Source organism: Vicugna pacos, chromosome X, assembly GCF_048564905.1.
Source record: "Vicugna pacos chromosome X, VicPac4, whole genome shotgun sequence".
Classification (NCBI taxonomy): domain Eukaryota; kingdom Metazoa; phylum Chordata; class Mammalia; order Artiodactyla; family Camelidae; genus Vicugna; species Vicugna pacos.
Window position 1 is genome coordinate 38,736,060 of NC_133023.1, and position 23,127 is coordinate 38,759,186.

Consider the following 23,127-nt stretch of genomic DNA (forward strand, 5'->3'; position numbering starts at 1 on the left):
AAGCAACCCAAATGTCCATCAACAGATGAACAGATAAAGATGTGGTGTGTATATATATACACAATGGAACACTACTAAGCCATAAAAAAGAATAAAATTTTACTATTTGCAACAACATGGATGGACTTGGAGGGTATTATGCTAAATGAAATAAGCCAGACAGAGAAAGACAAATACTGTATGATATCACTTATATGTGGAATCTAAAAAATAAAACAGACTAGTGAATATAACAAAAGACAAACAGAGTCATAGATATAGAGAACAAACTAGTGGTTACCAGTGGGGAGAGGGAAGAGGGGAGAGGAAATGGAGGGGTAGGGAATTAAGAGGTACAAACTAATGGGTTTAAAATAAGCCACAAGGATATATTATATAGCACAGAAAAATAGTCAATATTTTATAATTGTAAGTGGAGTATAACATCAAAAATTGTGAGTCACTATGTTTGTACACCTGAAACTTATGTTATAAATTAACTACATTTCAATACAAATTGTTTTTTAAAGACTAGCAATATGAAGTATTGAAGAGAATGTGGTGCAGTGAGAACTCTCATGTTGCTGATGGTGGTGTAAATTGGGACAAGCATACTGGAAAGCATTTGTGACTTTACCTGGTTATGCTGAAACATGCATACACACGGACACAGTGATTCCAACCACAGAAATATGCTCAGTTGGAATATGTTGTGCTCATGTGCAACAAGAGGCATGTTCAAGTGTATTTATAGCAGCATTATTCAAAATGTGTGCAATATTTCATGCTAAAGAAGTTTAAAATTAATAGTAATTAAAAATCAGTGTTCAACCTAAAAGTAACCCTATCCTACTATCTTTGGGAGAAAAATATTAAGGATATTTTCTTAGCTGGTTTTATTTGTATAATCTCTAAGCATATAAAACCCATCCACACACTCACGAACTAATCAAGACGGGTATTTGGTTAGGGAGATCTGGGGGATAAAGGGAGAGGACCATGTGAATGTATTACCTATTAAAAATTAAGTTAAAAATTACCAATGGGTCCAAAATGGAATAGATACAATTCTCCCTACTTCTCCTGCTATGTACAGCTAAAAGCTCTGGACGTTATGTATAAAACAAAGATAAGAAACTGTCCTTTGGAGAGAAGGAGGCTAACTGGCTAGGGATCTTGGAAACTCAGGAATGACACAACAGTAATTTCCCTGAGTTTTTTCTTTTTGCCCCATATATCTTGGACTAGGTGCTAGAGAAGCTGGCAACCCAGAATGCCAAATGATGCGGATAAAAACAGCCCCCCCCCGCAGAAGCCTGCTCTCTCTAGCCAAAGGACCAGGAAAGGGGCAATGGAGCAAGACAGAAAAAATTTAATTACTGCCCTACTCCAGCCAAGCATCACAGGAAAAAAAACCAAAACTGTGGCCCCCATCCTCATTCCCATCAGCGAAGGCTGAGTGGGGAGCCTAGATTTTCATCCCTGCCTGCAGATAATGAGGCCCCTCTCCCACAGTATCAACTTAGGCTATGCCGGGATCTTGAATTTCTACCCCCCAACCCAAAAGCCTTTTTGTCTCCCCACGTGGGTGATGTCAGAGGCCAAGTAGGGAACCTGGCACTAAGAAGGAGATTCTCCCCTTTTTTTTTTAAGCAGAACAGCATTGGAGAGAGCCTGCTAAACACAAGATTTAAATGATATCCAGAGTCTCATCGTTCCCAAAATACCCAGGACATAACTGAAGATCAGGCAGGAAATCAAGATATTCTCAGATGAAGGCGAACTAAGAAAATCTGTTGTCGGCAGACCTACTCTAAAAAAGAATGGCTAGAGGAAGTTCTGTAAACAGAAAGGAAATGATAAAGGGAGAAATCTTGGAACATCAGGAGAGAAGAAAAATGGAAGCAGAAAAAATATGAGTCAATACAATACTTTCCTCTTCCTCTTGAATTTTCTAAATTATATTTGAAGGTCAAAGCAAAAAATCTAACATTTTCTGATGGGGATCTCTGTGCATGTAGAGGAAATATTTAAGACAGTTATAAACTGGCCAGGATAAAGGGACTTAAAGGGAGGTTAAGTTTTCTACACTTCACTCTAACTGGTAAGATGTCAACACCAGTAGAGATCTCTGTGGTGATGGAATAGTTCTGTATCTGGTTTATTGCACAGGAATCTACATGTGTGTAAAATGGCAGAGAACGACACACCACAGCAATGTCGGTTTCCTGTTTGTGACACTGTACTTTAGGGATGCAGGATGTAATCGTTAGGGGAAACTGGCTAAAAGGCAACCTGAGACCTCTCTGTACGATCTTGGCAACTTCCTGTAAATTTACAATTATTTCAAAGTAAAACATTTGAACAGACTACCAAATGATCCCTGGAAAGATTGGAGTAGGGGACACAGCAAAAAAAGATTGAGATGCTATTAAAAAGGAGCATTCACTTCTTTCTTATCTCTCTGCCCACCTATGTACCTACCTAATAGTGTATGGACGGGTCACTTCCTACTTTAATCAGCAGATAATAATCTATTACCATCATGATTTATTTTGCTACTCAAATTATCTCAGATTTGGCCACAGGGAGCTCCTTCAAAGTGGCTCATGGGTCATTTTGACATGTTCCCATCTTTTGAGCACTTCATTACTTTCCAGCACAATGAGTTCTTCCAGAATCATTTTGTACTTTCTGTGTTCTAACCCTCGAGTCAGTCATTTCTCCGAGAAGCTCTAGTTCGTATTAGTGACAAATGGTAAATCAAGGTGTGCTCACTTTGCCTGGCATATAATTGTCCTTTCAGTAGTCAGAGCAAGGAATGTTTTTCCTTAGAGCAGAGTGCCAACTAATCAATGCAGAAGAAATGCTGCAATTAGAAAAACACCATTAGGGAAACAGCACAGTAATTAATTGTTACAGGCAAGAATCATCCCTGGATGTTACAATCAGTGGACAAAAGCATGAGAACCAGGGTAGTTACATAGTCTCAAACTATCTCCCTACAAAATAATGATTAATTACAAAGAGAAAGATAGCAGCTTTACCTGACAGACACCATCTTAGCCAGGCAATCAAAGTTAATATCACCAATAAAGGATAAATTGATATTGAATGCTTATTGACATGAGGCATTAAGAACACAGCATCATTTCTGTGATATGCTTGACAAAAAATGAATAACCTGAATCTAATTATGAGGAAGCAAGAAACAAACCCAAATTGAGGGACATTCTTCCAAATGGTCAGTGTCATGAAAGTCAAGGAAAGGCTTAAGGAACTGTTTCAGATTAAAGACTAAAGGGATGTGACAACTAAATGTCATATATGAATCTGGACTGGATCCTGGATTGGGGGTGGGGATGCTATAAAGGATGTTATTATGACAACTGGGGAAACTGTATTTATAAACTGTGTTAGGTAATTAATGCACAGCAAATATTAGATAGTATTAGATCAATGTGAAATTTCTTGATTTTGATAACTGCACTGTGATTATGTAAGAGAATGTCTTTGTGCTTAAGAGGTACACACTGAAGTATTTCATGGTAAAGGGGAATTATGTCTGCAAGTTACACTTCAAATGGTTCAGAAAATGAAGTTTTAAGTATATCTGTGCCCCTGGCCACCTCAGCAGGTTCATTTCAATATTTATTTTTGTGCTGCTTTTATCATGATATAAATTATTGAGAAGAGACCCTATGTGGTGGCCCCTGTTTGTGCAACACGTGGCCCACGCCTGCCCGTCCCCTCCTGGCCACACCTAATTTATTGCTGTACATCTCTGCTGTGACGCCTTTGTACCTGTGCAATAAAGAGTTTTCTGGTTTCAGATCCCCCCCTCCAAAAGTATATCTGTGTGTACACACATGTACACATAACATACATAAATTGAGACAAGAATGAAGGCAAATATGGCAAAAGGTGATAACAATTAGTGATTTTGGATGAAAGGCAAAAGAATCAAAAGTTTCAAAAGAATGAATGCTTTAAAACTCACAGGAGAAAATACAGGTGAATATTTGTTTAGGCCTTGGAGTAGATAAGGATTTCCTAAACAGGAAGAAAATGCACTCAGTATCAAAGACAAGATCTAGTGATTCAACAATAAGGAAATAAGAAACCTTTATTTGATGATCAAGAGCTTAGGCTAGGAGCCAGGCAGACCGGCTCCTATGGAAAGATCCTTTGTCCTTTGGGGGCCTTTATTAGTGAGTGTTCAGGGGCACAGAGCAGGCAGGGAACTCATGGTACCTCCTCCTCCACCAGCATCTCCCGGAGGCAGATCCACAAGCACTGGGCTGTGCCCAGCACTTCTCCACTCACCAGCTCTCCTGAGCTGAGTGTTGTTGACAGCAGGACCTCCAGCCGAGCCTCTAGCAACACACCTGACCTGCCTCCCGTCATCACCCAAGGGCACTCACCCAGGGAGAGCCCCAGGGTCAGGCTTGAGGGAAGCGCTCCTCCTGCCAGCCCATCCTCCGGACCCTTGCTCTTGTGGTGACCCCAGGACCGCCCTTTGAGCCTTCTTAGTTCTCTCTAGACCCAATTCTTCCCTGCTCCTTGGGCAGTCCTGGAATGCATCTCTAATATACTCTCACCTGATGCTCATGCATCTGACTCTTGGACCGCACTTTGCGCAGTGCTGGTCTACCTGGCTTCTGGCCTAGGCTCTTGATCATCAAAGCCCACTGCTTCTATGTGCTCTGTGCCACGGCTGGATTCTGTACTTTCACCTTCTCCATCATTTACATTACATGTGACCTTTAGCTGGTTCCTCTGGTTGCTTCTTGGGGAGGGTGACCAACTGTCCCAGTTTGCCCAGGACTTTTCCTGTTTTAGCCCTTCAGTCTCACATCCCAGGAAACCCCTGTCACCTTATCCCAGGGAACTCTGGAAGCTCCCCAGCCTCTCCCTGGCTTCTGCAACTGCCCCTTAACCTCAGTGCCCACTACATGGGGCCTCTGGCTGCTAACTAGCTTTGGGAACAGACGCTATATGCCTTCTAGTTTTTCTCTAGTCTCTCTAGTTGTTCCCCAGCCAGCCAGGCTGCTATCCAACACCAGATACACTTCTGAGGCCCACTTTGCAGCTCCCTAGCCCTCTGGTTAGGTCTGGGACCCCCAGTGAACACCCAGCACAGCTTTACTGTTCCCTCTGGCTGTTCCGCGACCTTAGTGACTATTCCTGGTTGTTTGCTGCCCTGGCTCCTCCTCAGCCTTGGAGGCCTTTGCTGTCTCCCCAGCTGTCCCATGGGCCCATTCCTGCCCTGCCCCTCGAACCTATTCTGCAGCCTCAGCAGCTGCTCTCTGCTCCCTCTGGCTGCTGCCTACTTCCAGGCTCATCTTTTTTCATTTCTCCCCATTTCCTGTTCCCCGGTACCTCTGCCTTTCCCCATCCCTTCAGACTCTCCTCTGCCTCTTGGTACCTCTCGAAGTGGCTTGTCTGGCAGGCTCTTACCCAGCACACCAAGCCTTTTTGCTTTTCCATTTTAGCTGAGTCTTTGGTTTCTTCATCCTTCTGGATGGCCCCTGTTCCCTCTGGTTCCTGTATCTCCTGGTCCCTCCTCCTCTTTTGAAATCCCTCTAACTGTTCCCAGACTCTCTGGCTCTTCCTTGCTCCCCACTATTACCACTTCTCCAGCCCCACCGACTGTTTCTTGGTCTTTCCGCTGCTCCCTGGCCTCTGGTTCGTGTTTCCTGTTTCCTTTGTTTATTCCATTGCATTCCCACCTGCCCCCTGGGCCCCTGGGCTATCCTCCAGCCTCAGTAAGGGCACCATGGTCCCTCCAGCTGTTCCTTGTGGCTGTTCCTCATCCGTCTTTCTCTTACTGACCCCTCTGCCTGTTTTCCAGCTTCAGCCACTATTTCTTAGCCCAAGTGGTTGCTCCCCATTCCTGGGGACGTGTTTATTGGTTCCTTGCTATCTCTGCCCATTCCCTGGTCTCTAACATCTAATGAAAAAACCAAGAACCTAACAAATAAATCAGTGAATAAATAATATTCCACCAGGGTCTTGGTCATGTCCACCTCTTCTTGCAAAGGGGGCAGAGATCTGTGGTTGGGAAGGAAGAAGTGAAAGGAGAAATGTGCCTTGAGGAGATAAGAATCATTCATCTAGAAATTCCCACACATCAGCAAGGGGCCATGTGCAGAAGGACTGGGGAGGACCACACTGTTGTGGCCCCAACGGGTGGGTCTGTGACCGATATAATGGAGCAGAGCCCCAACAAGGACAATTTTCCAGAGTGGCAGGGCACTACTGTTAGGTAGCGATTTGTTTACCATTCAATGCCCCTATACTGTTCACTCAAAATGTAATTTCAGTGACTTTAGCAAAAAATATTTAAGTGTAAGAATTTTGCCATAGCAGTTTTAATCACAACAGAAAACCTAGAACACCCTAAATTCCCATGTAGTGGATTGGCGAAATTAATTATAGTTTATCCAAAGGATATGCATCATGTGTGTATGAAGCAAAATCTTTACTGTCTAGAAAATTATATTCAACTGTCAAGTTAAAAAGGAGACAACCAGATATTATGATTTCATTTTTAAACTTGAGCTCTGTGATGTATATGAATGTGCCATGTATGCATGCTCACAGCCTCACACGTCTACCCACACACGTGCGCATATAAAGGAAAAAAAAACACTGTAGGGAAATATAGCTAAATGTTAACAATGGTTAACTTTGGGTAATGCTGAAATTACAAGTGATGCTTTATTCTCTTCTATTTGCTTACCTGCATTTTCTAACATTAATTGTGAAATGATGAATTTTTGAAATAATACAAAGCAAAAGAATTTTTTAAAGTGTAATATTATCCTAATGACCACATGACCCTGAGCCCTTGTGACAACGAGCCCGTCCCTAGAGGTGACAGCATCCACAGGACGGTCGGGAAGAGGGAGGTGTGGGGCAGGCTCTGGCTCCCACTTCATCTTCCTCTGTTAACAGAATCTCGAGGGGAACTTCTACTGGGAAACTTGGTCTTGGCTGTAGTGCGGTGAGGGTGGAGGACCCAGTCGGGACACCTGGTTCCAGCCCACTGCCATCACTCACTGTCCCAGAGGCCTGGGCAAGTCACGTGACCTTCTCAGGCCATTTTATTCATTTTTGAAAGGAGGTGGAAGAAGGAGAAGGGCCCTAGAGACTGCAGTCACCCTACTGCCCCGCCACCCACTAAGTTTCAAAGAGAAGGGGTTTTTCTGCCCTAGGTCAGGACAGAGGAGAAATCAGCAAATCCCCAAGGGTCAGGGAGAGAGGAAGCGCTGGTGGGGATCAGCTGAGCATGCGCACTGAGCCAGTGGGGAGTGAAGGGTCTGCACTGGGTGTCAGAGGGGTAGCGTCTCCCTGGCTGGGACCGGTGGATGCCTCTACTCAGACCTCACCTGCAGGGAGCTGCCTGTTCCACCGCTAAGCTGTGAGGCTGACCCTCCCAACCCACTTTTCTTCCATCAGCCACATCACATTTTCCACTGAAACACTCTGGATGTGGGATACCAGACACGCAGTACTCACACAGTAGGAAGGAGGTGATCCCTCCAGGGGGGCAGTGAGTCCAGAATCTGCCGCTTCTGTGACCCACCTGCCCTTGCCCTGAGGCCCTGGTGACAAATCCGGGCCATCTCCTCACCGAATGAACTCCTGGCCCCCGGAGCCCTCTCTCTCCTCACCTCACACACGCTGCCATGTCCCTCCGCAGCCAGCGCTGGGGGCCACTGGGGACAGCTACGGTTGGCTGGCATCTTCCCACTGGGCCTCAGCCCTTGGGCTCTCCTGCGGACAACTCCACTCTTTCCAGGAGCCCGAGGCCAGGCGGGTCCGTGGACTCAACCAGAGCTGTTGAGTCCTGTAGCCTTCCCTAAGGGGTCTGGCCCAGGGGCTCTGCAGAGACTCCAAGAAACCTGGAAAGACAGTGTCCACATGGTCAGTCACTCAGCATTCACTCCACAAACATTTCCTGGGGGCATCAAAGTACAGTTTATAGTACCGGAATCTGTGGTAGAGAAAACGTTCAGTAACCAACACCAACTATTAGTGTAGAATATGGAAAAAAAAAAAAACCTCATGAGATTTGGTGTAAAACGAACGAGAGTTTGAATTCCAGCTCTTCTGTATTCTAGCTAGAACCTGGGGAAGTTACTTTAGTCTGAGTTTTTCACCTTCAAACTGAGGATGAAAACACTCATTTCATAGGGCTGTTGAAGTTAAATGACATGTTTTTAAAGCACTCACTCCTATCTGGCACCAGGAACACACTCCACTGATATTAAATATTGCTGTTATTATAAGGCGCAAGGAATGTTTTAGTTAGATACCTCACTTAGTTTTCATACTCATCCTATGAACTGTGCATTCCTTTTCCTGTTACTCCCATTTGCCATCTAATACATATTAAGAAATTTGCCCCAAGATCGCTTAGATTAGGGGGAAGGACAGGGATTCAAACCCAGGTCTGTCTAGCTCCAAAGTGCATTTTCTTAACTACTGTGCCATATGGTATTCTATATGTGACCAAATCGCAATAAACATTATTTCTGTTTCCTGCTGCCTTCAGCTCTGACTGAAGGGTCACCATGCCACAGGTGTATAAACCAAGCTTCTGTATAATTCAGTGTACATTCTGGGCAACTTATAAAGCCCACCCTCTTTTGCCAAGGATGAAAACATAAATAACTTGTCCCCTCTCCCCCAGTTCCCATGTGGACCCTGAAAGTCAGCATGTTTGCATGCGTTCCTAAATCGGAAACGTACACTGTTTGACAAAAACTGTGTCCCAAATGGTGCTGTCAACTGGTTTCCATAGACTCCTCCAATAATCACCAACACAGGTAACACAATCTTGATAGAAAAACCAACCACTGATCTGCTTAATGCCCCTTGGGGGCCAAACCTGAACTCCCACAGGACTCCATAATTCACAGCCCATATAGAGAATCAGTGACTCCCATAATCCCCTCAAAAATAGACCTTCTGTTCCATCGCATATTAACTCACAGAGTCCTGCAATTACTGATGTCCACAGGTCCCAATCAATGACTCCTCTAGGGTCCCTAAAAGCTGACTCCCAAAGACTTGTAATCCCAGGCTTACAAATGATCACTCACCACCTCTTGTTCCAATTAATAACTGTCATGGACTGATCGATGACTTCAGATACTTCAGATGACTTTAGATCTCCAACCCTTATAAAATCTCAAGAATTTCTACAGAGCTCCCAATCACTTATCCACAAACATCTCTAATTATTTTTCTTCAAGGAGTCCCCAAGATTGTCACTCACTGCCCCAACACGAATGACATCTACAGGCCCTGGATTATCTCATCCCACTGGACTCTAACTCACTGATCTTCCCCCACGGAAATCTTCCCAAAATCCTTCACTCTCAGAGGAACCAAATCACCCCCCGAGTCTGGTTTGGTACTGAATGTAAAGGATAAAAAGAAAACTTAAAACACTTCCAGGCAGAAACAATATGTTATTTACAATGGAAAGAAATACATATTTACAACAGCACTAGACTTCTTATTTACAACAATTCAAGCCACATTAAAAGAAAAAACTACAAATTATTGAGAGAAAGGGACTGAGATCCAAGAGTTTTAAGCCCATCTTAGCTTGATACCATTCTTCTGCTCGAGCAAACGACAGACAATTTTAGACATAACAAGCATTTATAGCATTATATGCCAACATTAGCATCTCAGGAGAATAGTCTAAACAATGATAAATTAAATAGTAATAGACACCTCAAAATCAGAGGAAAGCAATTTTGAGAAATGATTATTGCAACTGACATAAAATTATAACTGAGTAAAGAAAAATAATGTAATTGGGCGTTTAGAACAAATAAGATTATACTATTAATAAGTGGAAATTTTTTAATACCCTGGGGAATTCTACTGAGTGAAATGAGGAGAAGGCGAATTATGCATCTCTATTACTAGATCCAAATAATATTGCTACATTATTTGAACTTAGAAATAGAGAAAATATAGATAACCATTTTGTAAGGAAGGTGAAGGCAACTGTTTGCAGAAATTGATAAAAATAACCAAAATTCCAAACTGTCAGAATTCTGAAATAATAAGAACCTAGAGGGGAATTAAGAGAAACATGACCAAACCAGCTAAAAAAGGAAAAGAGAAAGTGAGGAAATATCAACCAAGTAAAATAAATAGTAAACACAAAATAATCGGGGCATGAAATCAAACATATTAGAATTCAACTAAATTGAATGAGCTGAATTCTGATGTAAAAGATAAAGACCATGGGATTGGGTTAAAAAATATAGTTGCCACACATCTAAAACAAAAAGACAAAAATGTGAAATGAAGCATTGGACAGAATATGCCATGGTATTTACTATTCTTTCTATTCTGGTCTGTCTTAGGAAACCGTTGCCTGCCTCAGGGTCATAAAGGTGTTTAATGTTTTCTTCTAATAGTTTTACAGCGATATCTTTCACATTTAGATGTACAGTCTTACCAGGAATGAACTGGTATGTTGTATGTGTTAGGGTCAAGATTCATTTCTTCCATGTCAATATCAAGATGATCCAGTACTACTTACTAAAAGGATTACCCTCTTCCCATTGCTCTGCAGTATCACCTTGAGACTGTATATGTGGGGGTTCATTCCTGAACTCTGTATTTCCATTGGACTATTTGTCTATTCTTTGACAAGTACTATATTGTCTTAATTAACATGCTTCATATTAAGCTTGGATATCTAGAGTAAAGGATTATTAAATTGGACTGCATTAAAAGTAAGGATTTCTGTTCATGAGAATACAAAATTAAAAGTGTAGAGGCAAATCCCACCGTGGGAGAAGACAACCAATTCATATCTCAAATCTACCAAGAATTCCTAGGAATCAATAAGAGAGAGAGAAGAAGAGCAAAGGATCAGACACATCGCAAAGATGATATCCACACGGCAAATGAACATAGGAAAAGATGCTCACATTCATTAGTTAGCAAGAAAATACAAATTATAGATACGCCTCCATATCCACCAGCAATGGCTTAAATGAAAAGGATGGGACATAAGCAAGAGCTGGCAAGGGTGTGGAGCAACTGAAACTCATAAATTGTTTTTTTAGGAGCATAAAATAGTACAAACACTTTGGAAAGCTCTTTGGTAGTATCTATTAAAGCTGATAGAGTGAGTGCTTGGTGTGCACAAGGGCTTGGGTTCAATCCCCAGTGCTTCCGTTAAGGGAAAACATTTAAGGAAAACAAAACAAAACAAAACAAAAACCACCCCAAAAATCAAGCTGAACATATGAAATATCCTATGACCCAGCCATCCCACTCCTAGGTATGTACTCATGAGAAATGTGAGCATATGTTTACCAAAAGACAGGTATGGCAATGGTCACATTGGCTTTATTCAAAACTGAAAAGTACACAAATGCCCATCAACATTAGAATGGATAAACAAGTTGTCCTTTATTAATACAAGGAAATACTACACAGTGACGAGAATCAACAACCGCTACACACAATGTGCACAAATCTCATCTCATGAACGCTATGTTGGTCAAAGAAGCCAGACTCAAAAAAGAGCAATCAGTCAATACTATATGGTCATGTTTCCATAAATTTCAAAAACATATAAAACTAATTCATGCTGTTAGAAGTCCAGGTGTTGACACCCCTTGGGAGGAAGTTAGCAATGGGAAAGCAATACGGGGGAGGGCTTCTTGAGTGCTAGTAATGTTTTATTTCTTGATCTGGGTGGCTGGTTGTGCAGGTTTGCTCAGTCTGTTAAAATATCATCAAGCTAAATGCGCATAATGTGTGCGCTTTTCTGTAGTATGTTATAACTTAATGAAGGTTTTTTAACATATACAATACACCAGGCAAATGTAAAAAAAAAAAAAAAGGAAAGCAGGTCTAGAGATATAATTATTGAGGTGGAAATTAAGGTCCAAAGTGCTCAATAGATTAACAAAAAAAGGAGATATATTTTAATAGTAAAATATATAATAAAGGAGTGCCAACTTGCATAAACCTTTAGGGTTGTTTGACAAAAACGTATAAAGCCAGCACAAATGCATGGAACCACATGAAGTCTTAAAAAAAATCACAATTTTGGGGACTTCCTCTTCTGGAGATGGAGTAGATATAATCTTACCTAGTCTTCTTGCTAAATACAACGGAAAACTCTGGACATCATATGTAAAACTGGAAGGAAAATTCTGGAAGGTGGAGTGAAGAAGGCAGACTGGCTGAGACCTAAAACATGACATGGCAGTGAGTTCAGTGGGTTTTCTCTTAGCCTCATACATCCTACATTTGGTGCTGGAGAAGCTGGCAACCCAGAAAGGCCAACGGGTGCAGATAAAAACTGCCCCAAGAAAACCCTGCTCTCTCTAGTCAAAGGACCAGGAAAGGGGCAGTCTAGCAAGATAGGAAACTCAGTTTTAGACAGTGAAGGTTCTACTCGAGCCAAATACAGAAGACACCGCGGCCCTAACCCCATGACTAAAAGCAAGGCGAAGTGGAGAAATTCCCAGCCCTGTCAGACTGTAAGAAGGTGCCCCCAGCTCCCAGCCCCTTGCCAAGGTGATGTCAGAGAAAGCCTCGTAGCGTGTTGCATCTTTCTTCCTTGCTGGGAAATAACAGCTGCCTCCTCCCCCCAAACCCTCGGTAACAGTGAAGACCAAGTGGGGAGACAGGACTTCCATCCTCACCCAGCGATTACAATGTATCCTTCCTCCTTCCTGCTGAGGTGATGTGAGGAGATCTACTGGAGCTCTCACCCAGGCTCTGCAGTAACAAGGGCGCTTCTGCCAACAGCCTTAGTGGACAGCACACAAGAAGCAGGTGCCTGCCCACCCCCGGCCTAGGTGGTATCAGCAGAGGCTTAGTGGGGAGCTGGAACTCCCACCCTCACTGAGCAAACACAAGGAGTCCCTTAGCAAAAAAAAAAAAAAAAAAAAAAAAGAGAGAGGCCAAGCAAGGACCTAGACCTCCATCCTCACCTGTCAGGAATGATGTGACATTTCCCTTCACCAAACAGAGCTCTGTCAAAGAAAGCCTATTTAAAACATGAGAGTCAAATAAATTCCGGAGCCTAATAATATAATACCCAAAATGTCCCAGACATAACAACAAAAAAATCAGCTGTCATACTAAGAAGAAGGACAATCTCAACTTGAATTGAGGAAAGACAATGAACAGATGCCAACACTGAGATAACACAGATGTTGGAATTATCTGACAAGGATTTTAGAGCAGCCATCATAAAAATGTTTCATTGGGCAATTATGGAAAAACACTTAACACAAATGAGACAATAGAAAATCTCAGTAAAGTAACAGAGGATGTAAAGAAGAGCTAAGTGGAAATTTTAGAACTAAAATATATTGCCACTGAACCAAAAACTCAATGGATGGGCTCAACAACAAAATGGAGAGGACTAAAGAAACAGTGTGCTTGAAGACAGAATAGAAACAAACCAATATGAACAACCACAGGAAGAAAATTAATTGAAAAGAAATGGAGAGAGCTTGAGGGACATGTGAGACTATAACAAAAAAGATTTGACATTTGAGTCATTGGTGTCTCAGAGGAGGGGAGATAGTACAGGGTTGAAAAAGTATTTGAAGAAGTAATGGCTGAAAATATTGCAAATTTGGCAGCAGACCTCAACTTACAGATTCAAGAAGCTGAATGAAACATAAACAGAATAAAACAACAATAAAAATCCATGCCAAGACATATCATAGTCAAACTTCCGAAAACTAAGGAGAAATTAAAAAAAATCTTGAAAGCAGCAGGAGAGAAACAATGCAATTCTCTGTAAAAGCAAATAATTTGAATGACAGCAAATTGCTCATCAGAAACTAGAAGGAAGTGGTACAATATTTTCCAAGTGCTGAACTGTCAGCCTGAGATCCTCTCTCCATTGAAAATATCCTTCAGGAATGAAGGAGATCTCAAGACATTCTCAGATAAAAGAAAACTAAGAATTTTTTCTTTTTTACCAGCAGACCTACCATAAAGGTTAAAGGAAATTCCTTAAAAAGAAAGGAAATTAGAAAGGAGGGAATCTTGGAACATCAGCAAGGAAGAAAGAATATGGGAAGAACAAATATTTGGGTAAATATAACATACTTTCCTTCTCCCTAAGTTTTCTAAATTATGTTTGACAGTGGACGCAAAAATGATAACATCATCTAATATGGTACTCAATATATGTAAAGGAAATATTTAAGACAATTATAGTATAAATAGGGGAGGATAAAGGGACATAAAGTAAGTAAGGTTGCTATACTTCCCTGGAAGAGGTAATATGATACTAGTAGATGTTGGTAAGTGGTGTATATATTACACGATAAACAGAACATCCAGTAAAAAAAAGCTATATAAAGAGATCCCTTTAAAACACTGCAAATAAATCAAAATGGATTTCTTTAAAATGCTCAAATAACCCAACGAAGGATAGGAAAAAGAAGAGACAGAATAGAGAGAACAAACAGAAAACACAAAGTATGACAGACTTAAACCTTAACATAAAAATAATGACAAAAAGTATAAATGTAAATACATCAATTGTAAGATAGAGATTGGCAGAGCAGATGTCAAAAAATCATAACCCAACTATATATTGTCTATAAGAAATTTACTATAAATATATGGATATATGTAGGCTGACAGTAAAAGGATGGAAACAATATATCATGCAAACACTAACTGAAAGGAAGCAAGAGTGGATTTGTTAATATTGGATAGAGTAGACTTCAGAATAAAGAAAATTACCAGGGACAAACAGAGACATTGCATAATGATAAAAGGGTCAATCTACCAAGAAGACATAGCAATCCTGAATGTACATGCACCATGCAACAGAACTGCAAAACATGTGAAAAACAATTTGATAGAACTGAAAGGAGAAATGGACAAATTCACAATTATGGTTGGAAACCTTAACAGCCTTCCTTCAACAATTGGTAGAATAACTAGACAGAAAATGAGCAAAGTTATAAAAGAACTCGAGAACACCATCAACCAACAGGATCTCGGGGACATTTATAGGGCACTCCACCCAACAATAGCATAATACACATTCTTTCCAAGTGTCCGTGGAACATATACCATATAGACCCTATCCTAGACCATATAACAAACCTCAGCAAATGCAAAAGAGTTGAAATCATATGTAGTACATTCTCTGACCACAATGGAATCAAACTAGTAATCCGTAAGAAAAAGACGGGAACATCTCCAAACACTTGGAAACTAAACAACATACTTCTAAATAATCCAAGAATCAAAGAGGAAGTATCAAGGGAAATGTAACTGAGCAAAACAAAACTGAACTGGACAAAAATGAAAATATAACATATCAACATATCAAAAGTTGTGGGATACAGCTACGTTGGGAAAGGCAGTCTTGTGCAGATAGTCCTTCAACTCCCACTCAGAATGGGCCTTGGGCCTGGAGTTCTTCTTTACCAAGCGAGAAAGAGCCCTCACAACCTGCGTTGGGCTTATTGCCTTGTGTGGGAATATCTTTCCCTATTTCAGACTCAGTGTGTGCTATTTTGTTCTGCTGAAACTTGTACATCAATGGCCCTCAGGCACGCCCTCAGCTTTCAGTATTTCAGAGTCCATGGAGGAGGAGTGGGAGTCCTTCCTCTGTGGCATGAGAAGGGTGAGAGGAGTATCTTACTTTAATTGATATTTCTTTGCTAACTAATGAAGCTGAGCATCTTTTCCAATGCTAATATGCCATTTGGCTGCTGGGGGACCTGCTAGCAATGAGGAACCAACGCACACTTCTGAAACTGATCTTGCTCTGTCTCTTTTCTATATGAGCAAAGTGTTGTTCCATCCAGTGCTTGACTGTGTTGTACTTTCCTCGGTAACTCTGATACCAAGACGCAGTGGGCAGAAGTGTCTGGAGTCCTCCCCTGGGATTGATAACCAGTGTGCAAGTCTGCTTGACAAGCTAAAGAGGCATTGTGAGGAAAATTTATAGCATGAAATGTGTATATCTGAAAGGAGAAAAAGCCTTAAATCAATCATCTAAACTCTCGTTTCAAGACACTAGAAAAGAAGAGCAAAGTAAACCTAAAGCCAGCAGAAGAAAAGAAACAATAAAAGTAGAAGCAGAAATCAATGAAGTTGAAAACGGGAAAATAACAGAGAAAACCAATGAAACAAAGAGCTGGTTCTCCAAAAAGAACAATAAAATAAACAGTAATACTGACAAAGGAAAAATCAGAGAAGACGCAAATGACTAATAGCAAGAATGAAGTGGGATATCCCTACAGACCCCACAGATATCAAAAGGATAATAGAAAATACAATGAACAACTTTACACACATTAATTTGACGACTCAGATGAAAAGGATGAAGTCCTCAAAAAGGACAAACTACCAGAAAAGAACTCTTCCCATGTGAAATAGTTCATTTGAATAGTCTCATAACTATTAAGGAAGTTGAATTTACAATTTAAAAAATGACCAAAAATAAGAATAACTGAATCACTATGCTGTACACCAGAAACTAAGACAACATTGTGAATGGACTATACTTCAATTAAAAGTAAATAAATAAATAAAATCTCACATACACACAAAAAACTGAAATAGAAATCTTCAGGCTTAAATGGTTTCAGTGGAGATTTCCACAAACTTCAAAAAGAATGAAAACCAATCCCACATTCTCTCACCCAGAAAACAGAAGAGGGAATTCTTCCTAACTCATTCCATAGAACCTGACAGCAAAACTAGACAAAGAGTACAAAAAATACATGATCGATGTGCTAATGTTTTCCTGCTGGGGATATATGTAGTTTGCACAGCAAATTTTTCATATTTCATCATCACCTGTATTTGAAAATAGGATGTATCTTGATGAATTATTTCATTCTCTAACCCTCTCCAAAAAAGTACAACAAAAGGAAACTACAGAACTTCATGAACACAGATGCAAAAATTCTTAACAAAATATTAGCAAATATAATTCAGTAATACATAAAAAGAATTATTCACTATGACCAAGTGGAGTTTATTCCAAGAATGCAAGACTGGTTCAATATTTTCAAATCAAGTCAATCAATACAATCTACCATATTAACAAGTTAAAGAAGAAAAATCATACGGTCGTATCAATTGATGCAGAAAAAGATTTTGACAAAATCCAACACGCATTCGTGATAAAAAAAACTCTCAGAAAACTTGGAATAGAGGAAAACTTGGTCAACTTTTAAAAATTCTACCAAAAAATACAACTAACATCATACTTAATAGTGAGAGACTTGAATGTTTGCCCCTTAAGATCAGGAACAAGGCAAGGATGTCAACTATCACCACTCTTACTCAAAATAGTAATAAAAGTTCTAGCCAGTGCAGTGAGGCAAGCAAACAAGATAAAAGGCATACAAATAGAAAAGGAAGAAATAAAACTGTCCCTATTTGTAGATGATATAATGGTCTACACAGAAAACCCCAAGGAGCCTGCACAAAAACTTCCGGAAGTAGTAAGTGGCTTCAGCAAGGTTACTGGATACAATAACAATACACAAAAACCAGTTGTATTTTCTTGTACTGGCTTGCAGAGTCATAAGGCGTCCCAAGAGTCAGTTTGTCAATGTGTTCTGAAGGAAACCTGGGACACAGCCAAATACAAGCAAGGTTATCCTCAGACAGAAATATTCCTAAAGAAAAGTGCAAAATAATCACACTGAAACTGAACTACATGAAATCACGGTGAAGTACTAGGAGGATGGTTTTCGTGTGGAGTATAATTAAATAATCTTAATTATTTTTTATTATCTGCTTCCTTTCAAAATCAATTTAAGGAGACTGTTGGTAATCTAAAATAGGGAAAATGGACAGTCTATGTATTTGCTAAAGTTGATGCAGAACTTTCAATTAAAACAGTCATTGTATCTGATGGACATAGATAGATACATAGAAAGGCATACTCCGTCGTGGAAACAAACAAACAAAAAATCCATTTCATTTTTATATACTACAAATGAATATAATGAATTAAGTTAAAATACAATACATCACTCAGAAAATGAGATTTTAGGGATAAATGTAACAAAACATGTACAGGGCTCGTATGCTGAAAATGACAAAATGCTGATGAAAGAAATCAACAAAGGTCTAAATAAATGGATAGAGATACTGTGTTTATGGCTTGGTAGCCTCAACGTAGTAAAAATATCAATTCTTCACAAGTTGATATACAGACAATATAATTTCTATCAGAAACTCAGCAAGAATTTTTGGTAGATATAGGCAAAATTATTCTAAAATCTGTGTGGAAAGACAAAGGATCTAGAATAGCTAAAACAATTCTAAACCAAAAGAATAAGTGGAATAAATCAATCTACTTGACTTTAATACTTTTTATTTAACTACAGAAATTAAGACAATGTGGTATGGATGAAAGGATAGATATTTAGATCATTGAAACAGAATAGAGGATCCAGAAATAGCCCCACACAACTAATTATTTTACAAAGGTATGAAAACAATTCAATGTCTTTCCAACAAATGGTGCTGAGGTAATTGGATATTCATAAGCAAAAAAAGAAAAAGCAACAAAAACAAATCTCATTCTAATTATCACACTTGATAAAAAATTAACCCCAAATGGATAAAAGGTTTATTTGTAAAATGTAAAACAACACTGTTGAAAGACAACAGAGGAGAGAATCATCAGGTCTTAGGGCTTAGCGAAGAGTTCTTAGATATGACATGATCTCTAAAAGAAAAAATAAATTTGACTTCATCAACGTTAAAAATTGCAGCTCTGGAAAAGACACTCTTAAGAGGATGAAATGACAAGCTGAAGACTGAGAGAAAATATTCACAAACTCCTTAATTGACAAAGACTCGTATCGATAACATATAAGCTCTCAAAACTTAACATTGAAGAAACAAACAATCCAATTAGAAAACAGGCAAAAGACATAAGAGGCATTTCACCAAAGAGGATACAAGGAAGGCAAGTAAGCACGTGGGAATATGTTCAATATCCACAGACAAGAATATTCTAAAATTTATATGGAAAGGTACAGTCCCTAGAATAGCTAAAACAGTCTTGACAAAGAAGAATAAAGTGGGAGAACCACTCTGATAGATACTAAAGCTTATTGTATGGGTATGGTAATCAAGACGGTGGTTTTGGCAAAGGGACAGACACACAGATCAATGGAATGGAACCTTAACACCAACACGTTAAAGGTAGTACAAAGAAAAAAAAAAGAAAACTATAAATAGTTTTCTTATAGTGGATTTAAAATGCTTAAATAGATTTTTTACTAAAATATTAGTAACTCAAATCCAACCGTGTCTCATAAAAAAAAAATCTGCCTTGACCAAATAGAATTATTCCAGGAAGGCAAAGACGAGGCCATGTTACAAATCAATATAATTCATTACAACAACCAATTAAAGAGAATAATACCATAAGACTATTAACATCAAAAAGCATCTGACACAATTCAGGAACGATTCCTAACAAAAATACAAATTAAAATAGGAACAGTAAAAAAAAAAAAAACACTGTGTAAATATTACAATGACTACCAAAAAAATCACCAGAAAATATTATGCTAAAAAAAATGCCCAGATCAGAAGACTTACAAAACGGCAATATTCCCCCAAATGATGAACAGTCAACACAATCCCTATTGAAATCCCAGCAGGGCATTTTTGCAGAGGGCAACAAGCTGATTCTAAGATTTATACAGAAATGCAAGGGACCCTGAATAGCCAAAACACTGAATAAGAACATAGTCGGAGGACACACATTTCTCTATTTCAAAACTTGTTACAAAGCTACACAAATCAACACAGTATGGCACTGGCATAAAGAAGACATACAGATGAATGAAATAGAACTGAAAGTTCAGAAATAAGCCCTTATATTCATGGTCAATTGATTTTAGACAAGGATTGTAATACAATTCAACGGGGAAAGAAAAGTCTATGACATCAAAAGCACAAGCAACAGCAATAAAAATAGATAAATTAGATTTCATCAAAATTAAAAACTTTGGGGCCACAAGGCCACCACCAAGAAAGTGAAAAGACACCCAGAAAAATGGGAGAAAATATATGCAAATCTCATTGTCTGACCAGGGACTTGTATCCAGAATATATAAAGAATGCTTACAACTCAATGATACAAAGACAAATAACACAATTAAAAAATAGGCAAAGGATTTGGATATTTTTCCAGAGAAGGTATACAAATGGCCAATAAACACATTGTCTTAGTGTGTTCAGGTTGCTATCACGAACTACCAAAGACTGGGTGGCTTACACAACAAACATTATTTCTCACAGTTCTGGAGGCTGGGAGGTCCAGGATCAAAGTGTCAGCTGATTTGGTGTCTAGTGAGAACCTGCTTCCTGAATCACAGACAGCCATCTTCTTGTTGTATCCTCACATGGTAAAGGGGGCAAAGGGGCTCCCTGGGGTCTCTTTTATAAGGGTACTAATCACCTCCCAAAGGCCTCATCACCTAATACCATCATATTGGGGATTAGAGTTTTGGGGGTATATAAACATTCAGTCCATTGCACACATGAAAAGATGCTCAACACCAATACTCATTAGGGAAATAGAAATCAAAACCACAATGAGATAGCACTTTACACCCACTGAGATGGCTAGAATCAAAAGAAAAAAACCAGACAATAACAAGTGTTGATGAGCATGTGATATACTGGAACCTTCATACATAGCTGGTGGGATGTAAAATGGTGCAACCATTTTATAAAAGTTTGGCAATTCTTCAAAGGTACCATATGATCTAGCAATTCCACTTTCAAGAGAAATGAAAACATATGTCCATACGAAAACTTGCACACATATGTTCACAGCAGCATTATTCATAGTAGCCAAAAAGTGAAAACAACCTAAATGCCCATCAACTGATGAATGGATAAACACAATGTAGTATATCCAGCAAAGGAATATTATGCAGTAATGAAGTATGAAGTACTGATATATGCTATAGCATGGATGAATCTTGAAAACACACTAAGTAAAAGAAGACAGTCACAAAAGACCACGTATTGTTTAATTCTATGTATATGAAAAGTCTAGAGCAGGCAAATTTATAGAGACAGAAAGTAAATTAGTGGCTGGGTAAAGTAAACTAGAGGTATGGGGTGGGAATGAAGAATTAGTACGATGTTTGCTTTTGGGGTGATGAAATGCTCTGAAATTAGATTGTGTTGGTAGTTGCACAACTCTATGAATATACTAAAAACCACTGAATTGGAAGCTTTAAATGGTGGCATTTATAGTAGGTGAATTATATCAATAAAGCTGTTGGAAAAAAAAAAGATCATGTAGCTAGTAAGCGGCCATTCAGGATTTCAAACCCAGTATCTGGAAAGGGAAAGGTACTCAATAAATGTTTGTTGAATGAATGAATGAATACCCTTCAATTTCAAATTAGCAACAAAATAGGGGTACCTTCTATCAAGTATCACTCAACATTGTTCTAAAAGCTCTAGCTAATGCAATAGGAGAAGATGAGGTAATCAGAATAAATATTTGAGAGGAAGAGAGCATCGCTGTTACTTGGATGTGACATGATATATCTAGGAAAACTAAAAGACCATAAAAGGCAACTAGAATTCACATGAGAATGTGATAACTGGATTGGATAAGAAACAAAATATAAAAAAGAAATAAAACTTTAAAAATCGGTCTATTTTTTCTATGGAAATAGAGAAATATGCTATTCGCCATAATGATGAAATCAAATGTGAAATAGTAAGAATGAATTTTTTTAAAAAAGGTGCTGAATCTATAAGAAGAAAACTATAAAATATATAAAAAAGAAAAAACCCAAAGAAAAGAAATAATGAACTCAAGGGCAGAAACTAATGACACAGAAAACAGAGATACAGGAGGACTAAGAAGGTCAAAAGTAGGTTTTTGAAACAATCCCATCTCAGTCCTTGGACCACCTATCACTGACCTCAAGAAGTAGCATATCTGATTCCATAGGTCCCTCCATAACTAGTCCCAAATAAACGTATCACTCATTCCACAGAACTCCATCACTCACACCACAGAAACCTTGGCCATCCACCCAATAAACCCCATTATACACCTCATAGACTCTGCAACACTCACCCCACGGCCCTCATCACTCACCTCAAAAACTCCCCATCACTCACTCACCCACTCTGTAATACCCACAGGCTCTCCACCGTTCACTCCACAGACCACCCATTACTCTCTCCAGACACCCTCATCACTCACCCCACTGAACCCCCATCATTCATCTCACGGACCCCCATCACTTACCCCACTAACCCCCATGACACCCCATCATTTGCTCCAAGGACCTCCATCACTAACTCCACAGAGCACGCATCACACTTCAGAGACCCTATCACTCACACCACAGTCCCCATTCCTTTCTCCACTTACCCCTGACCATTCACCCCACAGCCCTTTGTCACTTATCCCACAGATCCAGTCACTTATCCCACATACCCCATCAGTGGCCTCCAAGGATCTTCATCACTCACCCCACAGACTTCTCATCGCTCACCTGACGGGTGTCCCCTGCTCACCCTATAGACTGTCATCACTGACCCCCCAGACCCCCCATCACTCACCCCACAGAGTACCATCACTGAGCACGAAAGCCATGTCCTAATACCCCCATAATTATGTCAATGCTTCGCTGGCCCTAAATCGCCGCCTCCGTTAAACTCAGTCCCGGAGCCCTAAGTGTGGAAACTGCCTCTGCTGGACGCTCGCGTTCCTGGACCTCGCACTGCACATGCTCAGTGCCGGCGTGGCAGCGGCCGTCCCTCGCGAAGTGTCAGTGCGGGCGCGTGTCTGGGTGTGTCGGAGAAGAGGCGGGCTTTCAAATTTTCTTTAGTGACTTTGTCAGGCCACGAACATGGCTGTTCCCTTGGGAGTGTCTCTCCGGGAGTCGCCATCTTGGGAGGGTGGGCAGCTCTGAGGCGGCAGAGCCGGAGGTCCGCTGCCCGAGCTTCCCCGCTGGGGCCGCCCAGGTGCGAACCCGGCCCAGCAGAGCCGGCTGCGGCTCCCGGCCGCCTCCCGCCGGCGCCGCATCCTCCACCGCCACCCCGAGGCGCAGGCCGGGCGCCGGGGCTCCTCGG

General features: G+C 40.2%; 1 protein-coding gene across 3 annotated transcripts in view; it reads right to left on the reverse strand.

Annotated features, from left to right (window-relative positions):
* The window catches only part of ZNF41 (zinc finger protein 41), a 38,459-nt gene that overhangs the window by 14,955 nt on the left and 377 nt on the right, over nt 1-23,127 (reverse strand). For 2 of the 3 annotated variants that reach the window (XM_006213428.4, XM_015247251.3), the window contains exon 2: nt 7,659-7,889. In XM_006213428.4, the coding sequence (XP_006213490.1) occupies nt 7,659-7,730 (72 nt within the window). In that variant the 5' untranslated portion in view covers nt 7,731-7,889. Of the gene's footprint in view, nt 1-7,658; nt 7,890-22,614; nt 23,099-23,127 lie in introns of those variants that run through there. The other variant, XM_015247250.3, reaches the window with a different exon arrangement.